General features: G+C 36.9%; 1 protein-coding gene across 1 annotated transcript in view; it reads left to right on the top strand.

Annotated features, from left to right (window-relative positions):
- The first annotated feature begins 1,669 nt into the window (after positions 1-1,669).
- LOC117399211 (SNF-related serine/threonine-protein kinase-like) overlaps positions 1,670-27,650 on the top strand; it is a 54,556-nt gene continuing 28,575 nt past the window's right edge. The window contains exons 1-2 of the mRNA XM_033998258.3: positions 1,670-1,906; positions 16,272-16,984. Coding sequence (XP_033854149.1) covers positions 16,312-16,984 — 673 coding nt within the window. The 5' untranslated portion in view covers positions 1,670-1,906; positions 16,272-16,311. The remainder of the gene's footprint in view (positions 1,907-16,271; positions 16,985-27,650) is intronic.

Consider the following 27,650-nt stretch of genomic DNA (forward strand, 5'->3'; position numbering starts at 1 on the left):
GGCCGTGGTGCTTTCCGGACTGCTCTACTATGGCCTGTTGAACGGCCACGATCTACCGCAGGGCCTCTGCCAATGAGGCGATGCTCTGGGCTGCGTTGCCTTCCTCTTGTTCGGCCCGTCGGACGGTGGGTTGCGGTCGACCACCTCTACTTCTCCACTTTGTGGGGAAAGTAATTGCAAACAGAAAATAAATAGCGATGTTAACTTATTAGTGACTCAAATATATAAAAAGAATAACAATAATACAAATAAAAATACATTTTATTCATTATTATTGTTATTATTACAGAAGTGGTTGCTGTGCATGGTAGCCTATGTAAGCACCAATATTCATTTTAGCAAATTTATTTTAGCTCTGTCGCGCTTCACTGGCTTGCGACCATGCGACAAATGTTGGATTTTTTCAAAATCACCCGACCCTGTGTGTTTTGTGGTTGTAGACATACAAGAAAAGCCTGTACGACTTTTCAAAAAAGACGCAGCTCGCGGCAATGCGGATGATGTCATTCCAACCGTCGGAGACCACTGACTGAGACCAAAAACTGTGTCGCAGTCGGACTCGGCAGTATAAACCAGCTTTTATACACACAGGGTTATACAAGCAAACGGCGGGAACTACAGAGCGGAAAGGGAACACAATACAGCGGGAATAACAGTCCGCAAACACAGTAGGAACACAGTACAAAACATAATTGCACGGATCGCTACAATATGTTGTCATTATTGTTTTCAGCTTGCCCCATGCAAAAGCTCTCTTTTGAACTCCATTCCAATTGCTGAATCTAAGAAATCATGGTGAGTCAGCCTAAAACAAAATTGACTTAAAAAACAATAATCTAATACTGTTGCTTGAACTCTTGAAAAAAAAAAAAAGATGCCAGTTTCAACAGGTTGCTTGAAAAGTTGCCAGTTAATTCTTCATGGAATTGCCTTCTGTTTCATGGACTCAACTCTTCTTTAAGGTGGTCTTTTAACAGGTTTACAGCTGTACAGCAAAACATGCATTATTATATAGTTTAAACTATTCCAATTTGTAACAATAATGAAACATGTATTATTATTATTATTATTATTATTATTATTATTATTATTATTATTATTATTATGGTGGGTATGTTCTGTCAACTATATGGTAAATACGTGGAAATTATACTTGAGATAATAGAACATAAGAACATAAGAAAGTTTACAAACGAGAGGAGGCCATTCAGCCCATCTTGCTCGTTTGGTTGTTAGTAGCTTATTGATCCCAGAATCTCATCAAGCAGCTTCTTGAAGGATCCCAGGGTGTCAGATTCTACAACATTACTGGGGAGTTGGTTCCAGACCCTCACAATTCTCTGTGTAAAAAAGTGCCTCCTATTTTCTGTTTTGAATGCTCCTTTATCTAGTAATCTCCATTTGTGACCCCTGGTCCTTGTTTCTTTTTTCAGTCAAAAAAGTCCCCTGTGTCGACCATTGTCTTTACCTTTTAGGATTTTGAATGTCTATGTAGGGTAGTAAAATGTCAGTGAAGACAGTTGCAAGAGCGTGTGTAACTTCTCTCTCTGTTGGTCTTTAAAAAAAATACAAATAGCATTTACCAGCAACTCTTCATCAGATGGCCGGCGGTATTATAGTGACGACAGCAATGACGTGAACAGTTTTAAGGCGCAGCCGCAGTAGCTGGAGGGAGGAGGGTGATTTCGGTGAGAGTTGCAGTTCTTAGTAACGCTTCCAGGGACAGTGCGGTCTGAAAATATACTCACATTCACACGGAAGGCATAGACTTACTGTACTACTCTCCATTGAATTTAAATATACACAACTCACGTTGTTGCAAACGGAGCTCTGCTGGCTTTCAAGGAACTGGTTTCACGTTGTTATAGGACTAGGGGGTTCAGTGTTGGAGTTGCTGGGATCAGGGGTAAGTTGCTATTTTCTGTTTATCTACTATGCAGTTGCATTTACATTTAAAATGCACGGCTCGTCTTCAGCCTTTTGTCAGGCTGCTTGGTGTGTTGCTAACCGAGACCAGCTCAAGCCTCGCTGCTCATTGCTGAGACGGTAAAGTCAAAGAGGCTGAGCCGTGATCGTCAAACCTGGGCCTCGAATTGGCTTTACTCATAACTAATGGACCTGATCGCAACCTAAAAAACCTCGCTCACTTTACCCCAAAACGGACGGGTATCCAATTAAAAATAAACTGTTGTATTTGGGGTATTGTACTAGTATCTTGGTCTCAGGCACAAAGTTCTCAAGGCCATAATAACGGAGGGATTAGACTCTGGTACAGAAACCCACGGTGTTAGGCATACATTTATAAACTGCTATATTTTTTTTCAACCGATGTTTTCAGTATGGTTAGACTAGACCCTAAATATTTAATAATATTAAATGGTACTAGAGTAGTATTGTATGGTATACAACGTAATGTTTTGGACTGTTTAAATTGCCAGGAAATATAGGACTGCCTGCCTGTGTATCAGTATATTATTATTAGTTAAAATTACAGCTGGGATATATATCGGAAGTATAAACCAGCTTTTATATTTATTATTTTTTTTGAAATACCAGAGCAGAGGTTTGAATAAGTTACCTTTTTTAATGAAACATGTTCTCTTTGGTATGTATGTTGTGTGAGATCTAGCCCTGTAAGTAATGACATGTGCTCATCACATCAGCAACAGCAGTATGCACAGTAGTAGTAGTACCTAAAGATCCGATGCAGTGGATATATTTGTATTCTTTTAAAGTTAGTTTTGACGGAGTAGTCGGTCGGGTAGATTATCTTGTCTTCTGCTGCCATGGGTTTGCATGCATTGACAGCTCGTCTAGATTATAATGGGAAGTAATAGTAAAAAGACAGGGGCACTGTTTCGTGGGAAGTAATAGTAAAAAGACACGGAACTGTTTCGCAAGTATGAAAGGTAGAGCACTTTGTGGAAGCCTACATTAATCGATAGAACAAGATAGAGGGTGACATTTACATATCTGTAAACCTACCTCTGTCAATTTATTAACGCGCCACTTGGATTACATAAAATATAACCAGCGTTATTGCTCGCTGTCATGTCTCTGGTGAACTGATCTGTACAACCCACCTTCATATCTGGGTGGGAGGTGAAAAAAGTGATCCTCTTTCTTTTAGTAACATGCATATTTTTTAGTGACATAGGGGAAAACAGGTTTTAATGGAGTTGGTTGGCTTCTGTCCCTCCAGCAGAAACTATAATCTGCAATGTAAGCAAACTGGGAATTGCCTTTTGATAAATCAAGCCATAAAACACTGGCAATGCAAACATATTTAGGTACAATTAGACATTGCTGTTGGACACTGCAGAGTTGATTAGAGAAAAGCCTACTTATTTCACTACTGAAATTTCCAAGATTTCTGTCTTTCTGTACTCTGAAAGTATGAAGAATTGCCTAAACCTAAAGAAAGCACCATATGTTTATTGCTTTATCCATTAGCAGTATGTGAAGTTTAAAAAAAAAAAAAAAAGGAAAACAAACCCTCCAAAGTAAATTTTCAGACTGGGCAAGGTCCACGCCGGTCTGCAATAGAGTGCAGTAAAGGACACATCATGCAATTCGAGTTATTCATCTGTGTGGTATTCTGTTTGTGCAATTGTTTAACAACATTCCTTTCTTATTATTGAAAGATAAGCCCCTGTCACACTGGCATGATCTACCCAGGTCAGAACCTACCCGGGGAGGACCTGGTGTCATGCGGATCATGTACACGATTTCACACTGCTTTTGATAAAGCAGGGTTGACCTGGGTGACAGATGCACGTAAATAATGCACGTATCAATGCCCCGGAAGCAGCTTGTTACAGACGCTTCCATCCAAGCTTCTCTGGATTGAACCGTTGTAATTAGAACAATGTTTCATCATCTCTGCTGCAATCTGGCTTATGGTGTGTCTCAAGCAACAAAAATATGGCTAAACAGTAGCATTCCTTGCGGAAGTGAAACCTTCACGCAGGCGTGGCTGTTTGTTATTGCGTCCGCTCACGAATGGCTGTCAAGAATTTTGTCTCGCTCAACCCACATCCTGAGGTGGGTCACTGGGACCCGGGTTAACCCAGGTATGTGGTTTCACACTACGCAGGATTGTGACCTGGTTAGGAGTGCCAGTGTGAAAGTGGCGATAGATGTAAATACCACCAAATATAACTGTCCAGCAGCAACTGGTGCTTACACTGAAGCTACACATTCTCATTCAGTAATCTGCATGCAGGCAGGCCATCAGTGTTATAAATGACATTTGAGTGGCTAGGTAAGTGGATGTCTTATTAAAGGAAATGGACTTGGAGCGGAGGTATTTTTTTATTACAAGGTTGCTGACGATTTCAAAACCCATCGAGCCCTTGCTGTTGGATTGAATGGGAACATGATTGATAAGGGATAGACTGTATGTAGGGTATCTGTATGTGTGCATCAGGCATTTCAAGTAGTACATTATTACATTTTTGAGTTACCATGGAGTATGTCAATCTACTTTTTTTTCTTTTTACCTTATTCCCAATATGCAAGTTTTGTTCATTTTAATATAAACAGGGTTTCTTCATACTGCATAAAGATCATAGTGTAGATTTATACTAGGGATACATTTTTATGAACATTTAAATGCTATGCAGGTGTCAGCGTTTAAACCATATCTACATACACACACACACACACTCATTATATTACAGTATGATGTATACTGACAGCCCTGGTTAGTATTGTCCAAGCAAAGAACCCCTAAATAAGCAAATAATATTTTAACATCGGAAAGACTAACAACAAAAAGTGGGGAAAAAAAAAAAAACCACGTACACACCAAAGTATATATTGAAATTAGTGCTGTCACTCGATTCAAATTTTTGATTAGTTAATTTATGGGCATTAGTTGATTAACTGGTAGATTCATCTGTGCACATTTAATAAAGGTAACTATCTTATAGCGGCTAACCTGCATGTAATACTAAAAAATCAATAGAATGTAAAAAAAAAAAAAACCCCAATGGGAATTTTGGTCTTTTTAAAAGCATTTGTATTATTTTTAGCTTGGTAAATGTCTCTCTTTGTACGGCACTATTGAGATGTACTTGTGCTGGCCCTGTGGGCACAAAGTGAATAAAATAAACTAAAACCTTTATTTATTTATTTATTTATTTTTTTACATTCTATTCATATCAAAGAATAAACGAAAACCAATGATAAATACAGCAGCATATGTTACAGAATCTATCAAATGCACAGACTCCAATACATTGTTATATTAACGCTACTGTTCAGGGATCGGTGCCACAAACGGGAAATCCACATCTATATCCCCTTCTGTTGAGAAATTACATAGATAGCGAGGACATTTTTATTTATTTATTTATTTATTTATTTATTTATTTATTTATTTTTAAACAAACGATTTGCCTCAAAGTGTACTGGTAAATTAAAACCGATACATCATTTATTTACACGTATGTGTTCTTTGAATTTAATATTGGGGGAGAGGAACCCTTGTGCTATACGTATACACAGGGATGTAAGGGCTAAATAAATGTCAGTCGCCATCTGGAGTGTTCTGTTTATTATGGATGTTTGCTTTTTACTGCATTCAGTAACTCGATCTAGTCATTTCTGAGTGTTTTCATGTCAAATGATGAAGCATTAGGGGTGAGACGATACACAAGGTCACGATACGATTCGTATCACGATACACAAGCCACGATACGATTCGTATCGCGATACTTATGGAAAACTCATCTCTGCTTGACGGACTTTCAGATCTATACACAGATTCAGTTGAAAATCAGTTTGTATTTACCACTAAGTAGTATAGCACTTGTTTGAGTTTAAAGACAAAGCAGTATGCCAGCTAGAGTTTCAGGGATATCAGATTTAACTTAATTAACCAAATCTCCTTACCACATTTCTGAGAGGAAAAAAAAAATAGCAATGTGTTTGATAACTATTAAAGTACAAAATTTGTTCATTTTGTTTCTTTAGAAAAATCTAAATATCAAGTCTTTCAGCATTATTTATATTTTTTAAATCGGCGTTTTTGATTGCATCATACTTAACTTTAACTAAATAGTTGTTATTATTGTTGTTATTATTATTATTATTATTATTATTATTATTATTATTATACCTTACATTTTATCACTACATATTTGTATTTTTCAAGGTAGAGTATATCATTTTTATTTTGTATACTGTTCTGTTTTTTAAATGTGGTTAGAAATAATTTGAATGATTAGATTTAAATTAATGATAACATTAATATTAAATAAGTAATTTTCATCATGATTAACACTTCTTTAAAGTAACATTCAATCAAATCAAAGTTTAAGGATCATTCAACCAAATAAAAACATTATTGGGGAGCACTGGAAGGTTGTCGCTCAAACCTCCCCTACTTTTTGTAAGTTTAGATGACTGTTGGTTCATGTTGCTGTATGTTTCAAAGCTATCACCTCACTGCTACAACAGGAGTTTCTGTTTATGTGCTAAACCCCTGCAGCTTTATAACACTTTCTTAATTTTCTGTCTCCAATTTCTCAAGGCTTTGCACTCTGCTGTCAAATTGTGAACATCAAAAGGGAACTGTTTTATTGAATATTTTTGAATTTGAGTTTTTGAAGTTTTATGGGCTTGTGTTTTATAAATTGATTCTCGCAGTGGAATGTCCCAAAGGCAAAATTAGGCTAAATCCCAATAATCAGGCCTATTCAGCAGCAGAAACAATGCAGTTGTTTTATCTGTAGTAGGGTTGTTAATAGAGCAGTGTGATATTGCGCTTCAGCAGCTGGTTGAGAGAATTCATGCCACAGGCTAGATGAACTTCAACAATACCCTGGCCACCAGCCCATGTTTGGGTCATCAAAATGCATTAGCTGCCGGGCATAAGGAATACTTGGAGTAGTATTCGGAGGGGAGGTAGGATATGATCAGGCTTACTGGTTGTGTTGTATGTCTTCCGTGGAGCTATTTCTCTACCTTCACATTTTATGTGGTTTGTTTATTTTGCAGGCGCCTGTGAAACATCCATAATAATAATAATAATAATAATAATAATAATAATAATAATAATAATAATAAAAAATCTCTGTACCAGTGGTGACATTTTCTTTCCCCAGGTGTGTAAAAAACAACACATGACATAAAGCTGAGTAGCATGAACTAAGCTGCAATAGATATTATTAATATCAAAATATCTTGCATGGTCAATCCTGAAATGGTATCTTGAATGAGGAACTGTAATTATAAAGCCCAATTGTTGTTAGTTTGGCAGAACATCTTTTGGACAAAGACATTTTGAATCACTCTCTCAGTATATGATATTGAACACATTTGTGCTGCACAAGATTTTGCAGATTTGCAGATTTTTCTTTTACACTATAAACATGCTGCTTGATTAATTATGCTAATAAACAACAGATATCCATCTCGGAATGATGTCGTAGTTTATGACCCCAGGCAACACAGAGATATGTTTCTACTAGACATTAATAAGGATAATGATTAAGGATATGATTATATCATGGTGGTCATGACTCGCAAAACCCATGGACTCTGCCATTTATTTCCACTCAGCGTGAAAATAGGAAGTGAGCAGTACAGTTCTTTGGTAGTGCAACGTTAAATTGGTTAGCAAATATCAAATTAAAGGTGAATGCTTACACAGAAAGTGGCAAAGTCTAAGCAACTAGCAGAGAAATATCCCAAACAATTTCATGAAAGTGGAGGGAGCAGCTTTAAAGGAGAAACAAAACTTTCCAAATTAACCAAAGCCTTTTGTGCAGACAATATACCTCTGCATACCCTTGACAATGCAAAACCGAAAGGGAGGATGGTTTACAGTTTTGGAGACGCATGAAACTCTGATTTGCATCACTAGCAGTAGTTGCCATGTGGTGCTACAACAGTGTAGATGCAAAATAATCCTTCTAATCTTTTAACAATGTGTCGAGGGATTACAGACGTCGCATCAAAAGTGAATTTAAATGTACATCTTGTAAGAACAAAACCACAGACATTAAAGAGTAAGCAGCGTCCATTTTGAAAAGAGCTTTGAAACAGACTTTAAAGTTATAAGTGTAAAGGGTGTTAACAATGAAAAGAAAAATGACAGGTACGTTATTTAGCCTAAACAGTTGTAGCAACATGTGGGGATGTATAAGGCTTTTTTTCGGAGCCCCGTTACTTGCGTACTTGAAATTCCATGGAGGTGTAAATACTACCAATAGTACTGTGATACAGCTTTAAATCTCGCGAGCAAGAACATCTCGTTTTAAGTCTCGCAAGTGTGTTACAATCCTCCAATAGAAATGTAGGAATTTGCTGCTACTCTGTAGCTGGGGTGGGTTTAAAGTATTCAAAACTAATCAATGCGAGATACATGTCAGGAACAGGGGACATTGCCCAACTGCACTGGGATTTTTTAAATTTATTTTCCAAGGGGAAAGGGGTACAGTCAACTTGAAATGAGTAACCCTTTCCCGTGTTTTTCTGGTGTTTATTGCATGTACACCGATTTTCTTTTTTTTTTTGTATCGGTTAAAACCGAAAATCAGAAGTCCTCATTATGATCCAACAATGTAGACCATTTGTGTCCTGCATTATCTGTGTCATGATAAAATGTAAAAACTTGATTGGATAGAAATGGAGCGAACATGTCGCTTGATATTATTATTATTATTATTATTATTATTTATTTCTTAGCAGACGCCCTTATCCAGGGCGACTTACAATTCTTACAAGATATCACATTATTTTTACACACAATTACTTTTTTTTTTTTTTTTTTTTTACACATTATTTTTACATACAATTACCCATTTATACAGTTGGGTTTTTACTGGAGCAATCTAGGTAAAGTACCTTGCTCAAGGGTACAACAGCAGTGTCCTCCAGCTGGGATTGAACCCACGACCCTCCAATCAAGAGTCCAGAGCCCTAACCACTACTCCACACTGCTGCCCACTGCTGATATTGATTCCTATAACAAATAAACTTGATTCATTACATTTATTTTTGCATTAATTTATTTTATGATAATCCTGGACTCTACATTTCCTAACTCAGTGTCATCAGTAGTGATGCAATAGCATAGCAGGGACGCTGGATAGTAAACTTCAGGATTTGACGTGAGCTGGTTTCGTGTTATAGTGATAATGTACTTGACAGTTGAATTTAAGAACTATATAGGACATTTTAAAGGGGATTTATTTATCTTTTGATTCTGATACTCGTGTTTTTCTGATAAGTGAACTGTGATACAGTATTGGAAGACATTTTCTACTAAACATTGCAGTTCTGGATGCTATGATGAAATCTGCCTTCACCTCTGTTTAGCACAGCAGGCATTTATTTCAAAGCTGGTTTGCTATCATTGTTTTTGTTAGCTGTCATAACAATGTTCCACCTTTCATGGGACTTTTCTGTGATGCTACTGAATAAAAACTCAAAAGTAGGTCAGCTACAGTATCGGGTACTGACAGTCGTTTTCACTGAGCTGAAGAGCTTCAAATGGCTACCAGAAAATGATGTGTTACTGCAAAAAAAAAAAATGTCGATCACAACTTGCCTGTCTGTGTGACAAAAAATCCAAATACATTTTGTATTGCACAAACCTATAATTCGTCCCAGAACTACTGTAGGTTTTTACAGCTGAAGCTGAGTGTTGAGATATTTAGCATCAAATAACTTTTTCATATTTGATGGTTCTGAGTGAATCATTTTTCTACTTGCATAAGAAGAACATAAGAAAGTTTACAAACGAGAGGAGGCCATTCAGCCCATCTTGCTCGTTTTGGTTGTTAGTAGCTTATTGATCCCAGAATCTCATCAAGCAGCTTCTTGAAGGATCCCAGGGTGTCGGCTTCAAAAACATTACTGGGGAGTTGGTTCCAGACCCTCGCAATTCTCCGTGTAGGAAATAGGAAGCACTTTTTTATTCTGAATGCCCCTTTATCTAATCTCCATTTGTGACCCCTGGTCCTTGTTTCTTTTTTCAGGTCAAAAAAGTCCCCTGGGTCGACATTGTCTATACCTTTTAGGATTTTGAATGCTTGAATCAGATCACCGCGTAGTCTTCTTTGTTCAAGACTGAATAGATTAAATTATTTTAGCCTCTCTGCATACGACATGCCTTTTAAACACGGGATAATTCTGGTTGCTTTTCTTTGCACTCTTTCTAGAGCAGCAATATCCTTTTTGTAACGAGGTGACCAGAACTGAACACAGTATTCTAGGTGAGGTCTTACTAATGCAGATTTGCCAGATTTCATTTTGGAATCTATCTTGTATTTGTTCAAATCCAATGACAAAATGCCTGAGTGATTCCCCCTGTTCTAAATTACGATGCATTGCTAAGCAGATGAGGAGCTTGATATAAGGAAAGTAATTATTTGATATCCGCTACTAAATCGAGTCCTGTGGTTATTTCATTAACAAGTATAGCCATAAACAACATACTCTACCTCCTTTGGAGGCTCATGGGCTGTTCATTCGTCCAATAACTACAGTACTCTATGAACATTCATGGTGTATCCTCTGAATTCTCAAGCTTTCATAGAAAAATCCCATTATATAAAACATTTATATACAGTCAATGTTCTTGCAGTGCAGCATGTCTTGTGAACAGCTAGTGGTTCTCAAGACAGCCATAGGGAGTACTAGATATTATCATCCCACCATCAAGTAACTGTTTCTGTGTCCTTTCTGCCACACCAACTGATTTGACAATGCTTTCCTGCATGTAATAGTATTTTACTGAAATGGTGCTCTTTTGTATAAAAAAAAAAAGAAAAAAAAATCTTGTATTTGTGATTAGACTTTAAAAAACTATTTGCAACATCACGTTTTTAGCCTATTTAAAAAGAAGGCATAACAAGAGAAAAAATGTTAAGTGATTTAAAGCAAATGTCACTTAAATCTATGTATTTGATCCTAGTAACACATACAGAACAGTTTAATATAATGTAAGAATGACATTTGAAGTAAAAGTACTACAGGTTACAGTAAAACAAGCTTGCATACTGTACCTCAGTTAGTAACTAACAATCTAAGAAAAAGCGAATAGAAAACCACATTGTTAATGTTACACACAAGCATTTAGAAGAACTGTGCAGGAGTTTAATATTTCTGTACTCTCTCAATTTGCAGTTAGCAAAGCATAACAATACAAGATTATTCGGAAACTAATAATAAGAAATCTGTATTTTCATGTGCCAGAACAATAAGTTCCACAATCTATCCCGTGAACTCTTCCTACTGTAAGCAGCCTATTCTTGGTTCACTTTGTAGCTTCCTGCAATGAGAGAGTAGCCTAACAGTAATGGTGAAACTTAGAGTTGGAGACAGGTTGGTTGGGCTTAGTTTTCATGAATTTAAACTATGGTACTCTCCTTGTTTCTGATACATCTAACAGTACTACAGTATGTACCCAAGGTCCAACCGAACATATTTAAAAAATAAAAACAGTAAAAATTAGGGGTGGGTATTGGGACTGAGGATCTGTATTGCAATACTGAAGACAATATTGCGATATGCATTGCGATTCATATTGGAATTCAGTGCTGAGCGATGCTGATGATTTTATTGCTTCCAAAATGAGAACTGAACAGTTATTAATCAAATTTGTATGCATATTGCAATTTTGCATATTTCAAAAACACTGAATTAGCTATTTAAGTCTCAACATTGATTTTAAAATGTAAACTTAATTTCTTATTATTCTTGTAAATAATATCTATTTTCATTTTATATTAAACATGTTTTTTTTCTGAACTCAACATGTTTTTGTAAATGCTAGTCATTATCAGTTAACACTTGTTTAGCAGTCTGCAATTCAGCTTTCACTTCAGCCTTGACTTTGTGGTATTATAACCTCTGAATTGTTTCCTGCTGGGTACTTGGTATCGTGGGTCCAGGATGTACACGAAGCCTCTGAAGTCTGCAGAATCAACCATTCTGTATGGCCTGAGTTCTTTAATTAAAAAAAAAAAAAAAAAACTAACAAAAAAAACACACTTGCACTTTTCCATGATCATTTTTGCCCAAGCTGAATTAGTTGGATAATTCGCCCCGAGCATAGGTGTGATTGTTTGCTGACCTGAAATCGATGTACTAACCTTTACTTGTTCACTGGGACTCAAATTTCCTTCTGCAAGTAAGACCCCCGGGTGATACTGGCGAATGTGATATGTAAGGTTGGTGGTACCGCTGTCATGGCAAAGTTTGTATATAATATAGATAGATAGATGGATATAGTGCTCCAGAATTTTTTTTTCAATCGCTCCCAGAATTTTGTCAGCAGGAGTAATTTTGAATTTCCCACAAACTGCAGCAGTACAGTTTTGTGATAATAAAATAAGTCAGGGTTACCCTGGCTTTTATATTTTTGTAGTCTTTTGTAGACGAATCCTTTGAATGAACTTTAGTCACTACTGGTATAGAATCCTCAAGGGGCTTTACACCCGGTTTTTATTCTGTAGGTTAAATTTCAAATGTATTTATTTAGTTTGTTTATTTTTCAACTTGTGTAGTGGTTTTGCAATATAAAACATTGCACTAAAACAGAAAATATCAGTACAATTTTTATAGCACTATAGTGATTTTCATGAAAATAATAATAAAAAATAATCACATACGTTTTCAGGTTTCCCTTCCTAAAGTCCATTACAGTTGTTACAAGGGAGGAACTAAAATCTTTTTTTTTTTTTAATGGAGTGTGTGGTATTGACTAGTAGTGTAACAATTCCATTACTTTCTTATCATACATGGTTGTGTACTGGCAAAATCTACATTTCTTTAGACTCTTCCACAGGTAAAATACATTTCTAATTTGTATACTTGTATACCATTATTTACTCTGAGCAATACACTTGCACTTTTTTTTTTTTGAAAGTGCGAACTACCTGCTTCATCTTATTTTGGCTTCTGCTCGACCCGTGTGAGAGAGACAGAGAGAATGAATTGTAACCATTAAGTGTGTGCACCGCAGCACCAATAGAAACTTCTGACGGTTGCAAAGCGCACATTTCTGCAGTTCTGTTGTGTGAACTGCACAGGTCTGTGCAGAACTTAGGAAATCTGCTCTACAAGAGCACGCTCATTAATTTCAGGGGTCGTATTTATTTTTCCACGGCTGTAAAACAAATCCTCAATATTTTTGGGAGGTCGTAATTGGCTGTTTTTTAGTCGGGAATTTCGACGGTACGCCCCTTATCTGGAGCACTGTAGACAGTAATTAACCCTATTTTATGTTTTATTTTTTTTTACTGTAAAGGTTATGAATTTAATCACACGCAGATCAATATAATGTAAAACATCCAGAGATGATAAAGAAGCAAAGTATCACCATTACGATTTAAATACCAATAAAAAACGCACAGATATATTTTTGTTTTTGCTCTGTTCACTCTGACTCTTTTAGGACTAAAGGGGAGGGCGAAATTTGCCAGCATATTTTACTTCAGCCTTGTATAAACAACATATCACTATGATTGATGCGATACAGCCAGTCTTTTTCGATTTTTATTTTATTAGGAAATTTATTCCAGACATGACTCTTTGCTTTGCTAAATTTAAGCAGCTTGAAATCCCCATGTATTTCTGCCATATTTTCTTTTTTGTTTAGCACTGCTCGCATTAGGAGTTCTCGCAGGAAGTGATTATCTTGCAAGGTAATGGCAGACTTTTTCCAGCTTCCCTGAATCGGTTTAACCAAAGATACTGGTGTTGTTCAAATACCGGTTATTGTATTGCCTGATGAATATCACAATATACCGGTATATCGGTATTATCGCACACCCCTAGTCAAAATGCATTGTGTTTTTAAAACAAACAATACAGTTTAAAGTGGCAGGTCAGAAGCAGAGGCCAGCAGTAATGTGATGGACAGATAACTAGAGCTCATTGCTGTGTCATTATGATGTTTGAAAAATCAAACCTGCTTATGTGGCATTTTCCTTTCACTGTGAGAAACTTTACAGTATGTAAGCGGGATACTAAGTAATATTAAAAAAGCAAATCTAGTCTTGACTGACTGCCACAGTATAGAGATTCTTGTGGTTTAAACAACTTAAGCATTTTAACATACTGTACCATACAACACCTTTTCCAGTTCAGTGCAATCATTGGGTTGTATAAGTATGCACGGTGTGTTTCAAATAGCCTTGTTGCCAAGATTGTACTTTCACAGGGCCATGTAATTAGGTTAAGTGTTCTGGACAGACAGAGAATTCTGTCAAAGTAATTTATTCCCTTGTAAATTGACAAGGTCATGTAGACCTTGAGTACTGTGAGTTTGCTTTGTACAGTATAAACAAGCTTGCACTTGTGTGATTCTTTGTGTGTAAAGAGACTCGAGGTGGAGAAACATTTTTCCCCGGCATTGAACTTTGACTGCTATTGATCTTACGCCCGATTCGTATGGGATTATAAATCGCCACATCAACAGGTGGTTTGGGAATTTTTACCGACATCATTGAAATGTAGTCCATTTCTTCTTTTTATCCCAGATAATTCTCAGAGGTTGTCCTGATTTATTATTATTATTTTTTACAGGACATTGGGACCTTCTGTAAAATTTCAAACTCAAGCATCCTGTGTCCCTTTTTTTAATTTTTTTTACTCCCGTGCGAATGGACCATGTCAGTTTTATATTCGAATCGATGCAGCATTTCCGGGGTATTCGGCTCAAAGCAATACCATTCATAATATAATATTACAGTTGGTACGATCTCTCCTAAGATTCTCCAGTTCAGTAAAACGCTACAATTGTGCATAACCAAATTGGGGGCGGCCGAAAATACAAAACATAATTGGCAAGTCTTAAAAAAATCGATGCTTTGAATAGTGCATGTGAAGATATGTTTAGAAATACATCTCAAAGGACAAAATTGTTATTCTAACCTTTGGAAAAGAAAGTACAACGAAATGTAATTGTTTACAACCAGTTTGTCGTTTTACAAGTCATGCACAAAAGGGCCTTCTGGCCACAACGTTGCATTTTATTTTTAGTTTACCGACTTTCCTTGATGAAAACAAATCCATGTCTGGGTGGTTACTACCTCTACTTTTGACCAACTCTGAGGACATCTGGTTTTTAGTCCCGTGAGAATCATGCCTTTTAATATGAACATTTATTATTATTATTATTATTATTATTATTATTATTATTATTATTTATTTCTTAGCAGACGCCCTTATCCAGGGCGACTTACAATTGTTACAAGATATCACATTATACATTATACAGATATCACATTATTTTACATACAATTACCCATTTATACAATTGTTTTTTTTACTGGAGCAATTTAGGTAAAGTACCTTGCTCTAGGGTACAACAGCAGTGTCCCCCACTGGGGATTGAACCCACAACCTTCTGGTCAAGAGTCCAGAGCCTTAACCACTACTCCACACTGCTGCCCGTCATGCATATTGTAGTACCGTGAAATCTGATGTGTGCACAGCAGAAGGAATCGGACCCTCTGGTTTGGATTAGTATTTGAGTGCTGCATCTCCAGTCATAAATGTAAACCGGTTATTCTTTTGGTTTACAATTTTTATTGTAGGATATTGTCAATTTCTGTTCTTGTACAAAATACAGCTGGAATAAGTGATGCAGTACAATTACAGTTCTTTATTACTATTGTCAGCCATACAATTGGAGGTTTCTTCTTGTTAGTTTCCTAATAATCTTGTATTGTCAATGCTTTGCTATAACTGCAAATTTAAATGTGTGTAACATTAGCATTGTTTGTTTATTTGCTTTATCCGAGATGTATTTATTGATTGAGGTACAGTATGCAAGCTTGTTTCACTGTAGTGGTTATTAGCAAGTGCTCACCTTCTGTGTCGTCTTTTAATAATGGATTATTTTATCATACAATAAAGTTACATGATTAATTAAATGGCCAATCAGAAAAGTACAGAAGGTGGTAAAAGATAGGACTAGTAGTTTTAATTGAACTAGCATTTAGATTACCATTATTTAGATTAATGTAAAATACAGATGATGATAATTGTATGAAAACACTGCTGAAGTACAACCATGCAGTTGCAATTTTGGAACAGACAAATGCTTTGTGTATTTTTTTATTTTCCCTGGATAATGCGCATGTCTAAACTTTGTTTGAGCGATGGGATAAGAATTGGCTTTGAAACACTTGATGTGTGTTTTGGGGTGAGGAAGGTTTGAAATGCCAAAAGAAATACAGGCTTATTGTTATCAATTAACCTTTTTTTTTTTTTTTTTTTTCTTTCTTTCCTTTCTCCTGTTTCAGGTCTGTTTGAAACCTAGCAACATGGTCTCTTCACTCGCAGATGTGCTTAAGTAAGCCGGAGACTCCCAACACTATAAACGTTTCTTCGGACCCTTCGTCTGACACTTCATCGTGGGGAACCGGCATGGCAGGTTTCAAACGCGGATACGATGGGAAGATCGCCGGACTGTATGACCTGGATAAAACCTTGGGCCGGGGCCACTTTGCAGTTGTCAAGCTGGCCCGGCATGTGTTCACAGGGGAGAAGGTGGCAGTGAAGGTCATCGATAAGACCAAACTGGACTCTGTGGCGACCGGTCACCTGTTCCAGGAGGTGCGCTGCATGAAGCTGGTGCAGCATCCCAACATTGTGAGGCTGTACGAGGTCATCGACACACAGACCAAGCTCTACCTAATCCTGGAGCTGGGTGACGGTGGAGACATGTTTGACTACATCATGAAGCATGAGGAGGGGCTCAGCGAGCAGCTGGCCAAGAAATACTTTGCGCAGATAGTCCACGCCATCTCCTACTGTCACCGGCTCCACGTAGTGCACAGGGATCTCAAGCCTGAGAACGTGGTCTTCTTTGAGAAACAGGGGCTGGTCAAGCTCACAGACTTTGGCTTCAGTAACAAGTTCCAGCCTGGCAAGAAGCTGACCACAAGCTGCGGCTCGCTGGCTTATTCAGCACCTGAAATCCTGCTGGGGGACGAGTATGATGCTCCTGCAGTTGGTAAGTGTCACCCATGAGGTTTATTTTAAAGAGAACTGGATAGCCACAATTTGAACCAACCTTCAGAGTCATTTATTCCGTGACAGCTGTTGATTTAACAGTTGTTTCCATTTATTAAGCTGTTTATGTATCTACAGATTATATAGGCCTACTTGGATACAACCACAAAGCTTGAAATCAGCTGCTGTAAGCCCTGAAGTGAGGAATTAGTTACCAAGTGCAGTACAGCCCCAGTTTGTAAAATGCATTCTTTGGCTGAACGATGTAAATAGCAAATATAATTTCCCAAATAATCGATTGTAGCAGCAGATTACTGGTGTTGGCAGTAATAAGCAAAATGTGAGCTGTTTACAAGAGCTGTAGGACAACCTATTGGGGTTAGTGTTGCCATGTGTATTCTGTCACAACCTGCGAGGTGTAAGGATGAGGAACTTTGAGCACAAACAGGATGCAAGACCAAAAATAGGCTATTAAGACAATAAGATGTTTTTTCTACCGCATGTATAAAGATCAGTCACAATATCTGAACACTTTAAAAAATAATTTGATCTTTTATTAATTGCAATTTTATACACAAACACCCCTTTGAACGATTGCTTGGTTACTACAATATAATTCTTCTAGAATGAAGGTGATCCTCTTGATTTCAATGTATTGTGACCTAATAATATAACAATTGTCCAGCCCTGAATGTTAATATGTGCCTGTTTGCATTTGGACAGTACCGTGCCACTTCCAGTTACATTTAAGGATACCTTTTCACATTTTAAAGACAGAAGCCGTCTTTGCCAGCTGGTCTGCAGAAGGTTGGTTCATTGTTAAAAGGGCCAACTTGATGACAATAAGAGTCACTTGAAGGGCAAAAATAAAGATAAAACAGGGGATATTCATGAGTTGCCCAACTTGCCCTACATTATAGCAAAGTAATGTTCCTATTTATTAGCAAAATTATTTAGTCTAACTGAATTTGTCAGTATCAGTACAAGGGTGGTTCAAAGCAGCTCGTCCAGTCGCCAAATACGACCTTCAATTTTAATATGGCCAGTTGATTTTACCGTAAAGTCACCACGTTGTCGACTAAGCATTTACAGGATGTACTGTACAACAGAACTTCGGTTCTGAAATAAAGGCTTTCTGCTTAACTGTCAGAATCTGCACCGCCCCGGTTGATCTCGCAGAGGCATTCGTTTCGTGGAACCAGACTCCTTTTCTTGTTTCCATAGTAACTCGCACCAGCCAGTCAAGTTATAAGAAACTAAAAAACTTTAAAAGCAAGTAGATTCCCCTCACCCCAACAACAACATGGGATGAAAGCAGTGTTGAGGTGTCTGTGCTGCCTTACAACACAGACGGGGTTAAAATAACTACACAGCTTTTTAAAAATTCTCTGTGTTGCAGGAGTGCTGCAGCGCCTCAGGACATTTAAGCTTTCCCTGACTCGCTCATACTGTCTCTTACTTACCATAAATAAAATGTCAAAGAAACTGAAGCAACAGTCAAATCTATTTGCATTTTGCATTTGGAAAGTCCACATCTGGCCGACTCCATGAAAATGAGAATGTAACAGAAGATGAGGAGGAGGAGCTAACAGGATGTTAGTATTTTAGCCAGCTTGTCTATGACAGTGACTGAAGAAAAGTCTTCATTTCCCTAGATTTTTTATATAGTTATCTTCCCTGGCATTTGATTAATGTAGTTATTTCCTGACATTTAATGTATATAGTTCCCTGGCATTTTATGCACAGAATGTAGTTCTTAGGAATTGTATGTAGTTAGTTCTCTGGCACATCGATTATATACAGTTCCCCTCCCACAATTTAAACACCAATTACATGAAAACAAAGCATGCAAAAGCAATGTGTGTGCAACATATACACGTCTCCTCATATTGTCCCCATTAGAGAATGTTGGCCACCATAAAAGTTCACTTGGCCACCAGAAAGCTAGTGGCAAAGTGGCCGCCAGCATACAAAGTGATTTGTCCCACCCTGATCAGTACCAATAATAATAATAGGAAATGGTGGGGAAAATGGGCATGTAGGTGGAACTTGCATTTTTATACAAAATCTGGGTGGAGTGGTGTGAATTGAAACCACATTTGCAGCTAGTTCTGTAGTGCTTCCTTTATTTTAAGTGTAGAAGATCCTGTTTCTCATGTGTGATTGTGTATTGCAGACTGGGGTTTGTTTTGCACAGATGGAAAATTTGCCTTCCTATTCTCAGTAGTCATGGTAACCATCCATGCCATCACTGAGGTTTTCATTGGATATACTTGTAAGTCAAAACAGGAAATGTTGTATTTGTGTATAAAAACTAAAAACTAACTCTTTAGTGTGGGATTGTCTTGACGTGTGGAAAATATCTGCAGACTAAAAAGGACTGCCAATGCGACTAAACATTTTGGCAGCTGTTTTTTTTTTTTTAAGACAAAAAATGCTGCCTCCCTTTAAAAATGTGTATTTATGAATGTGCTATGTCGATCTGTAAAGAAAAGAAGAAAAAAAGCCTGTATATCACATGTTTTAAACTGTGAGAAGAACTGTAACAATCTGATGGAATACAAATGCCTGGAAATACAGAGGTGTTGTATTGACACTAGCAGAATATGGTAACCCCAGTTTCATAAAGCAGTTGTGATGGTGATCAAATGTGCGTGAGTAGTGTTTAAATTTAGCTTAAAATGAATAGTTGCATTCAACAAATTTAGAACGAAAGGTTTGTGTGTTGCACTCGTGCTACTGTTAACAAAATGCCCTGAAAACCTAAAATAAAAAAATAAAAAATAAGGGCAGAAATGCTGCAAAAAGGTAAATCTATTTTTTTTAAAACCCGTAGTGAAAAGGTTATTGTCAAGCTGAAAAAAGTTTTCTTTGTGAACTCCAATAAACCAATGTTGTCTTTCAACAGTTAAATCATAGGGTGTCTAAATAACACAAACACATTTTTATAGTTTTTTGCATATTCTTTAGCAGCCGCATAGATCCCAGATATAACAGATTTGGTTGCATTGTTTACCGTCAGGAGTTTGTGGGTGATTTAATTGCGCACTATCTTCCTTAGTTAAAAGATCATGAGCTGATATTCTTAAACCAGTGGTTTTTAAAACTACCCCTTCTGTCTGGAGTACCCCTTTTAAAATGTTCACTCTACTGAAGGGTACCACAGTTGCAATAGAAGGCAGAATAATCTAATTAACAAATACATTTTTTCCCCTGTTTTTATTTAACATATAATTTATATCAACAGTTTGGGACTGACAAACTGCTAGTTTAGGACAGAATACCAAACAGTAGGACTGCTTTCTAAAACTTTTAATTAATCTTTGGATGCACAGAATCAAGACAGTATTTGGGAATCTCTTCTGCAAAATTATAAATAATCCAAAGTAGTCTACACTGTAAATATTTATCACGTTGCCATTTGCGTACAAGTGGATGATCATTTTGAAACTATTCCTTTGAGCTGATTTAAAAACAAAACAAAACAAAAAAAACGAAAATATTTATTCTCAGTGGTCTAGAGATAATATATAATACTGCAGGGGTGTGCAATTCGTATCGCCCGACGCCTGGGACAACAACATTTGTGTGAGGGACAACAAGTTTTGCCGTTCTACTTTGCCCGTCAGACAAGTAGTTTTTATTTATTTATACTTCCTAACTTCGTTCTGTTGCTAGAAAGACACTCTGGGTATATTAATATAGTCACGCAAGTTTCTGAAAACTGAATTGCGGAAGTCCCATCCCTATCACTTCTAACTGCCTAGCGGTGGAAGAAGCAGATCTTCTATTGGTTACAAAGAAACCCAGAGATGGCTGCCTGAGAGCTTCTGGCAAGGCACAGACTAATCTTTTAAACTTCAGGTATTACTGGTATTTACGTTTTTAGCAAAGAAGTGATACTGCTTTCTTAATACATTAACCTGACATTTAAATGCAGTAATCTATTAAAGTTACAAAAGCAGCCTAATGTGTGTACTTGTTGGGATGTTTAAAAAAACATGAAGTTTACTGTTTAGAAGCATTTCAAGAAGATTATTCTATCTGAAATAATAAAATATGTTACAAACAAGTATAACAAAACATTACACCCCTTCTATATCTAATGTAAAAGATCCAAAGACATTCCTGCTGCAGTGATTCAAATAAATAGATTTTTGGCACAATGTTGTCATGAGTGATGAGTGTGGCAAATAGGTGTATTATTCAGTCACTTCTGAGTCATGGAATAAGAAGCCATGGCTTTAGTCTTCGAAGAGCACTGAAGCTGTGCTCAGATCGGAGCTTAGCCCCTGCTCAACGCTGTGAGTGTGGCATAATGCAGATTTAATGAGAATTGTTCTTGAAATATATTTCTAGAAAAGTTGAGAAGTTGAAATACAGTTGTGCTATTAAAATGATGCTCATCCTGTACTGGTATAAGAAAAGGTGTTTTTTAAAGTGTTTTCAGCTTCCGTCCACTTAAAATGTGCAGATGTAGCTTGAACCTCAAACCACAGTTTATAGACGATAATGTAAGTAACACCAAGCGCCTGACAATGAGTTTTAAACGTGTTCCTGTTTACAGGTTAGAACTTTACGATGATGAATAAATACGATGATGTTCGTTATGGTAATTGTTTGTTTATTAGTTTAAAAATGTTTAGTAAAATATGACCAAGAGTGAGTTTTTGGAACATTGATAAATCGAAATGCGAGAGTCTGTGTGATGTATTTAAACATGCAAAACAATTTAGAATCGGTAATATATCGTGATTTCATTTGGTGTAAAAAAATTCTTGGTAATTGTATTCAGCTTTTATTGATATCCTATATTTATTTGCACAAAGGTCATTTTGCTGTTTTAAATGTATTGTTTCAATTTAAAATGAAAAGTTAAACTGAGTAGACAGAAAACTCAGTGTGATAACATTGGTAAATAATACAAGCTATGGTGAATCCCTTGGACAAGTTCTTTTTTAAAAAATTGCACATCCCTGTACCATTATAAAAAATCTATTCAAGATCATTACTTTTACTTTTTTTTTTTTTTTGCATTTCTGAGTTGTTCTGCGTACCCCCTATGATCCATAGAAGTGCCCCCACGGTTCACGTACCCTCGGTTGAAAAGCCCCGTCTTAAAACAAAGAAACGGGCACAGTAATTTAAGACATTACCATAATGAAAAACAGTGTCATTAAGAACTGTGAAAACAGAACACACATTTAGGGAATTAAATGAAATGTATTGCAGCTTACTTGATTGCAGTAGAAAAAATTGCCATTCTCTAAATTAAGCCTAGCTCTCCGGTTGTGCGAATGTACAAGAATGGTTTGGAAATATCTAAAATATGACAGTGGGCTTGCTGTGGTATATTTTTAATATCGTAAATAACAGAATGAACTGAAACTTAAACTTGTGTTTTAATGAAAAAATAAACGGTAACATGTAAGAGCTGTGTTGCAGTACATGCTCTCAGATCAGGACTTCACTAACTAACACTGAACATTGGAGCTGCAATATTTCCCATATTGCCATTGTACACAGTTGAAGGTGTAGACACCAAAATATTAAAAAAATTAACCTGCTGAGTTAATTGCATTTATCAGCTGCATAGATTGACCGTTCAGCAGAATGAAGCAACAAACATGTGAGCACAAACATTAAGTTTCTGTTTTCGTATCACTTTAGTGTTTTAGCAAGTTGTTGTAGTGTAAGCAGTTTAATATGGCAGCAACCACCTTACTCCTAAAGTGGCATCCAAAAATTGGATTTGGCTCCTAAGGCAAAAAGTTTGTCTGGAGTTCTGTATCTGGGTGATTTTTATATGTTTCGTAGTGTTGGCAAAAAATTGTTAAATACATGCAAAATTGAGTGACCCTACACTGCTGAAAGCTCCTTTTGCTTATAGTTTTTTGTGCGCACTCATTTGTACATTCATAAAGCTATTATCGGTACTCTTGCAGTTGTTTGCATTTTTGTCTCTATTTATTTATTTATTTATTTATTTATTTATTTATTTAATAAAATGTCTCTGAAATTCCCCATGCTCATACAGTAGAGCTTGCAGTAGGTGAGCAAAAGGAAATTAAGGTAGTTAGATGTAAAAATACAGGAAATATAAATTGCACAAAAAGTGAAATGGTAAATTTAAAAAATAAAATGCTGAGGGTTGGGGGATTTAAACTAAAAAAAGGTCTGTATTTCACCTGCTGCACCCCATTCTTGCACCATATAACCTGCCCAGTGCTTAATTTAGGCTATTCATGTTTGTGATTTCCATTTGTATTTTTATAAGTGGTGCAGTTGTAATTCATAGGGTTTACCACAAATACAGAACTTACTGTATTATAGAGCACTTTGTTTAAAAATGAGTGTCACTTTTAAAACAAGATCTCCTATTGCTATTCACTGCATGAACCTTTGTATAGTACATCTTGCACACTGGAAAAATATAATCCTGTAACTTAATAACAAACCACTTACTGCTATCACTGTGCTTTAGGTCTGCTAAACAGCTGCCTTTTTCAATTACTCAGAGCTGGGCATCTCTAGTCTAGTGTGACCCTGTTCTCTGAAACAAGCTCCCACTTACAATCGGCTTTGCTGCTGCTGATTCATTCATTCACTATTGGGTTTTAAACACCTACTAAATATGTTCAAGCATGTTACTTATTCCCCTAGTATTTTATCATATTTAAATGATCAATTATGTGAGCTTAAGCTTTGTGTGTGTGTGATTTTATTTATTTTATATATAGACACACACACACACACACAGTGCCTATAGAAAGTCTACACCCCCTTTCAAAATATTCACCTTTTGTTGCCTTATAGCCTGGAATTAAAATTCATTATTATAATTTTTTTTCATTTATCTACACATCCTACCCCACAACATCCAAGTGAAAAAAAGATTCTCGAAATTTGTAGAAAATTTATTAAAAAGAAAAACTGAAATAGCTTGGTTGGATTAGTGTTCAACCCCTTGTAACAGCAATCCTAAATTAGCTCAGGTGTAACCAGTCGTCTTCAAAATCACACACCAAGTTAAGTGGCCTCCACCGGTGTTAAATTGTAGGGATTCACATGATTTCAGGATAAATTCAGCAGTTCCTGTAGGTTCCTTCTGCTGGGTAGTACATTTCAAAGCAAAGACTTAACCATGAGCACCAAGAACTCTGGGACAAAGTTGTTCAAAGGCACAGATCAGGGGGTGGGTATAAAAAAAATAAAATAAATCAAAGACCTTGAATATCCCTTGGAGCACGGTCAAGACGATTAAGACGTGGAAGGTGTATGGCACCACCAAGACCCTGCCTAGATCAGGCCGTCCCTCCAAACTGGATAACCGAGCAAGAAGGAGACTGATCAGAGAGCCTACCAAGAGGCCAATGGCAACTTTGCAAGAGCTACAGGCTTTTATGGCCAAGACTGGTCAAAGTGTGCATGTGACAACAATATCCCAAGCACTCAAATCTGGTCTGTATGGTAGGGTGGCAAGAAGGAAGCCATTACTCAAGAATGGTTGCTGAACAAGCCAAAAAAAGTGTCACACAGAGCGCATATTTTTTATCAAGACACAAGAGTTGACTTCACGGCGGAGGTGGCATTCCGTGCATACAGACCGGGATATATATATATGTATACAGCTGGCTCTTTGAGCTAATATATATATATATATATATATATAATATATATATATATATATATATATATATATATATATATATATATATATATATATATATATATACAGTACCAGTCCAAAGTTTGAGTACACCTGCTTGAAACCAGGTTTTTCATGATTATCTATGCTTTTAACTGTATAAACTTGTCTATACACACTTAATATTTCATTATATGATACGTGTACTTATATAAGCTGAATCATAAGTGAATTGCATTCAAAAATTTTATTTTTAAATGTAAATCTTGTCAATTTCAATGAAATGGTCACCCAGAGCAAGGGGATTTCAGTCTGAAGCCCAAGTCAGTTAAAAGTCTGAAATGTGTATAACACGGTGTTAGAACACTGGCCTAAGTATAAAAGTGCCTTTGTTAGATGGTCTCTGAGTTAAGTAGCATGTTACCTAATTAACATTTTCTCACCAATTATTAACAGGTGAGGGTCCATGATTGCTATAAATATAGGTAGCATAGGCACAAGTTTGTCATTCCTGAATGTAAGGGAGCAGAAAATGGCAAAATACGCTCAGTTAAGCAAAGAAAAAAGTCTGTAATTACTTAGAAATGAAGGTCAATCTTTAAGACAAATCGCAAGAACTTTGCAAGTGTCTGTAACTGCTGTGGCCAAGACCATCAAACGATTTGAAGAAACCGGGCACTGATGAGGACCAAACAAGTTCAGGCAGGCCAAGGGTGACCTCAGAATCAGAGAACAAGTTCATTCGAGTCACAAGTCTGCGAAACCGGTGATTAACTGCCCCTGAAATACAAGCTCAGCTAAATGCTACTAGAAGTAGAGATGTTTCAACATCAACTGTTCAGAGGAGATTGCGTGAAGCTGGCCTAACTGGAAGAATTGCTGCAAAGAAACAATTTTTGAGAGTGCAGAATAAGAGGAAGATACTTGCCTGGGCCAAAAAACACAGAAACTGGACGTTTGAGGGATGGAGGTTGGTCTTATGGACCAATGAGTCAAAATCTGAAATATTTGGGTCCAACCGCTGAGTATTTGTAAGACGCAGAGAGGGTGAGCGCATGAGTTGTGCATGTGTGGTTCCCACTGTCAAGCATGGAGGAGGCAGTGTCGTGGTCTGGGGTTGCTTTGCTGGTGACAAAGTTGGTGATCTTTACCAAGTCCATGGCAAGCTCAACCAGCATGGCTATCATAGCATACTTCAGAGGCATGCCATTCCATCAGGATTACGGCTAGTTGGGCAGTCCTTCATTCTTCAGCAAGATAATGACCCGAAACACTCCTCAAAGTTGTGAAAGAACTATCTGCGAAGAAGGAAAGTGAAGGACAACTCAATCTAATTACCTGGCCTGCCCAGTCTCCAGACCTCAATCCCATAGAAGAGTCAAAGCAAAGCTACCCACAAGTGCCCTACATCTCTGGGAATTGCTGCAGAAGAGCTGGGAAGACATGTCGGGTGATTTCCTGCTGAAACTTGTTAACCGAATGCCTCGTGTTTGTGAGGCTGTTATTAAGGCAAAGGGTGGCTATTTTGAGGAATCCAAGATTTAGAGACAATTTTCAATTTTCTTGAACATTGCTTTGATACTCCTTATGTTTTGTTTTTTCAAACAGAACGAAATTTCAATGTACCATTTGTAATTCAGTAATATGAGAGAATTGGTCGGCGGTCTGAATACTTTTGCAAGGCACTGTGTATATATATGTGTGTGTGTGTGTATATATATATATATATATATATGTGTGTGTGTGTGTGTGTATATATATATATGTATGTGTGTGTGTATATGTATGTATATATATATATATATATATATATATATATATATATATATATATATATATATAAAAATAAAAAATTCTTACATTTTGACGTCTCATACTGTATGGCTAATGTTCTGGGTCAAACATGTTCATACCTAACTTTCGACAGCTGGCTTAATGTACTTTGGAGCACTACCCCATAGCATGTATGGAGCGACCCACATTCTTGTACAGCAAGTCATGTAAATAACACCTACATTACCACAGTAATTACAGGAATGGCTGTTGCTCAGCTAAGCCATCGGTGTGCAAAAGGTTTGTCTAACTGTAAATACTACATTATCTGCAGAAGGAAATTCCTTTCACTTCACAAAGGTGTGTTGGTTTCAACACTTTGCATGTGTGGCCAGTAGTGTGGAGTAGTGGTCAGGGCTTTGGACTCTTGACTGGAGGGCCGTGGGTTCAATCCCAGGTGGGGACACTGCTTGAGCAAGGTACTTTACCTAGATTGCTCCAGTAAAAACCCAACTGTATAAATGGGTAATTGTATGTAAAAAAAAAAAAAAATGTGTAAAAAAAATGTGATATAAATGTAACAATTGTAAGTTGCCCTGGATAAGGGTGTCTGCTAAGAAATAAATAATAGTAATGCACGTTCCTGATTCAGTGGGTGGGATCTGATGGAAGGGCTTGCCACAAACATGCTTGTGGAATGTGAGTGTGTGGTTTGTTGCTGCCTTGTCCTGGAAGTTGGCTTCCAATGAACTAGTACTGGTTATGCACCAAGGGTTTTCTTTGTTTTCTACAGTAGGTAGATTAAAAGAGTGGGTGGAAGGGACATGTAGTGCTTGACTTGTACAGCCTTGTATCATGTAAAGGGAAAAGGAGATGCTAAGTACAGCAGTTTAATGAAGTAATGTGATGTCAAAAATATTTTAAGAATTTCGTAGAAGAATTTCCTTGCTTTGTATTAATAAAGCAGTACAAGGCTCGTGGGATACAGTGGTTGAATGGTATAGTAAGCCTTCAAGACAGTGCGACTGGTTGCTTCCTGTAAGATACAATATTATGGACCTTCCAGTATGATGATAACACTTAACTACAGTTCAATGCTCATAATTATTGTTTTTGGTTTTTTGTGACAGCAACTTTAATGGTTCACAGGTGGAGGCCAATGGTAAGGTAATTGTGTCCTTGTTAGGGCAATTTCTTTCATTGGTGTAAACTGGGAGCTTCCACAGCACAGGGGTTGAATACTTAT

Source organism: Acipenser ruthenus, chromosome 4 (genome assembly GCF_902713425.1).
Source record: "Acipenser ruthenus chromosome 4, fAciRut3.2 maternal haplotype, whole genome shotgun sequence".
NCBI lineage: Eukaryota > Metazoa > Chordata > Actinopteri > Acipenseriformes > Acipenseridae > Acipenser > Acipenser ruthenus.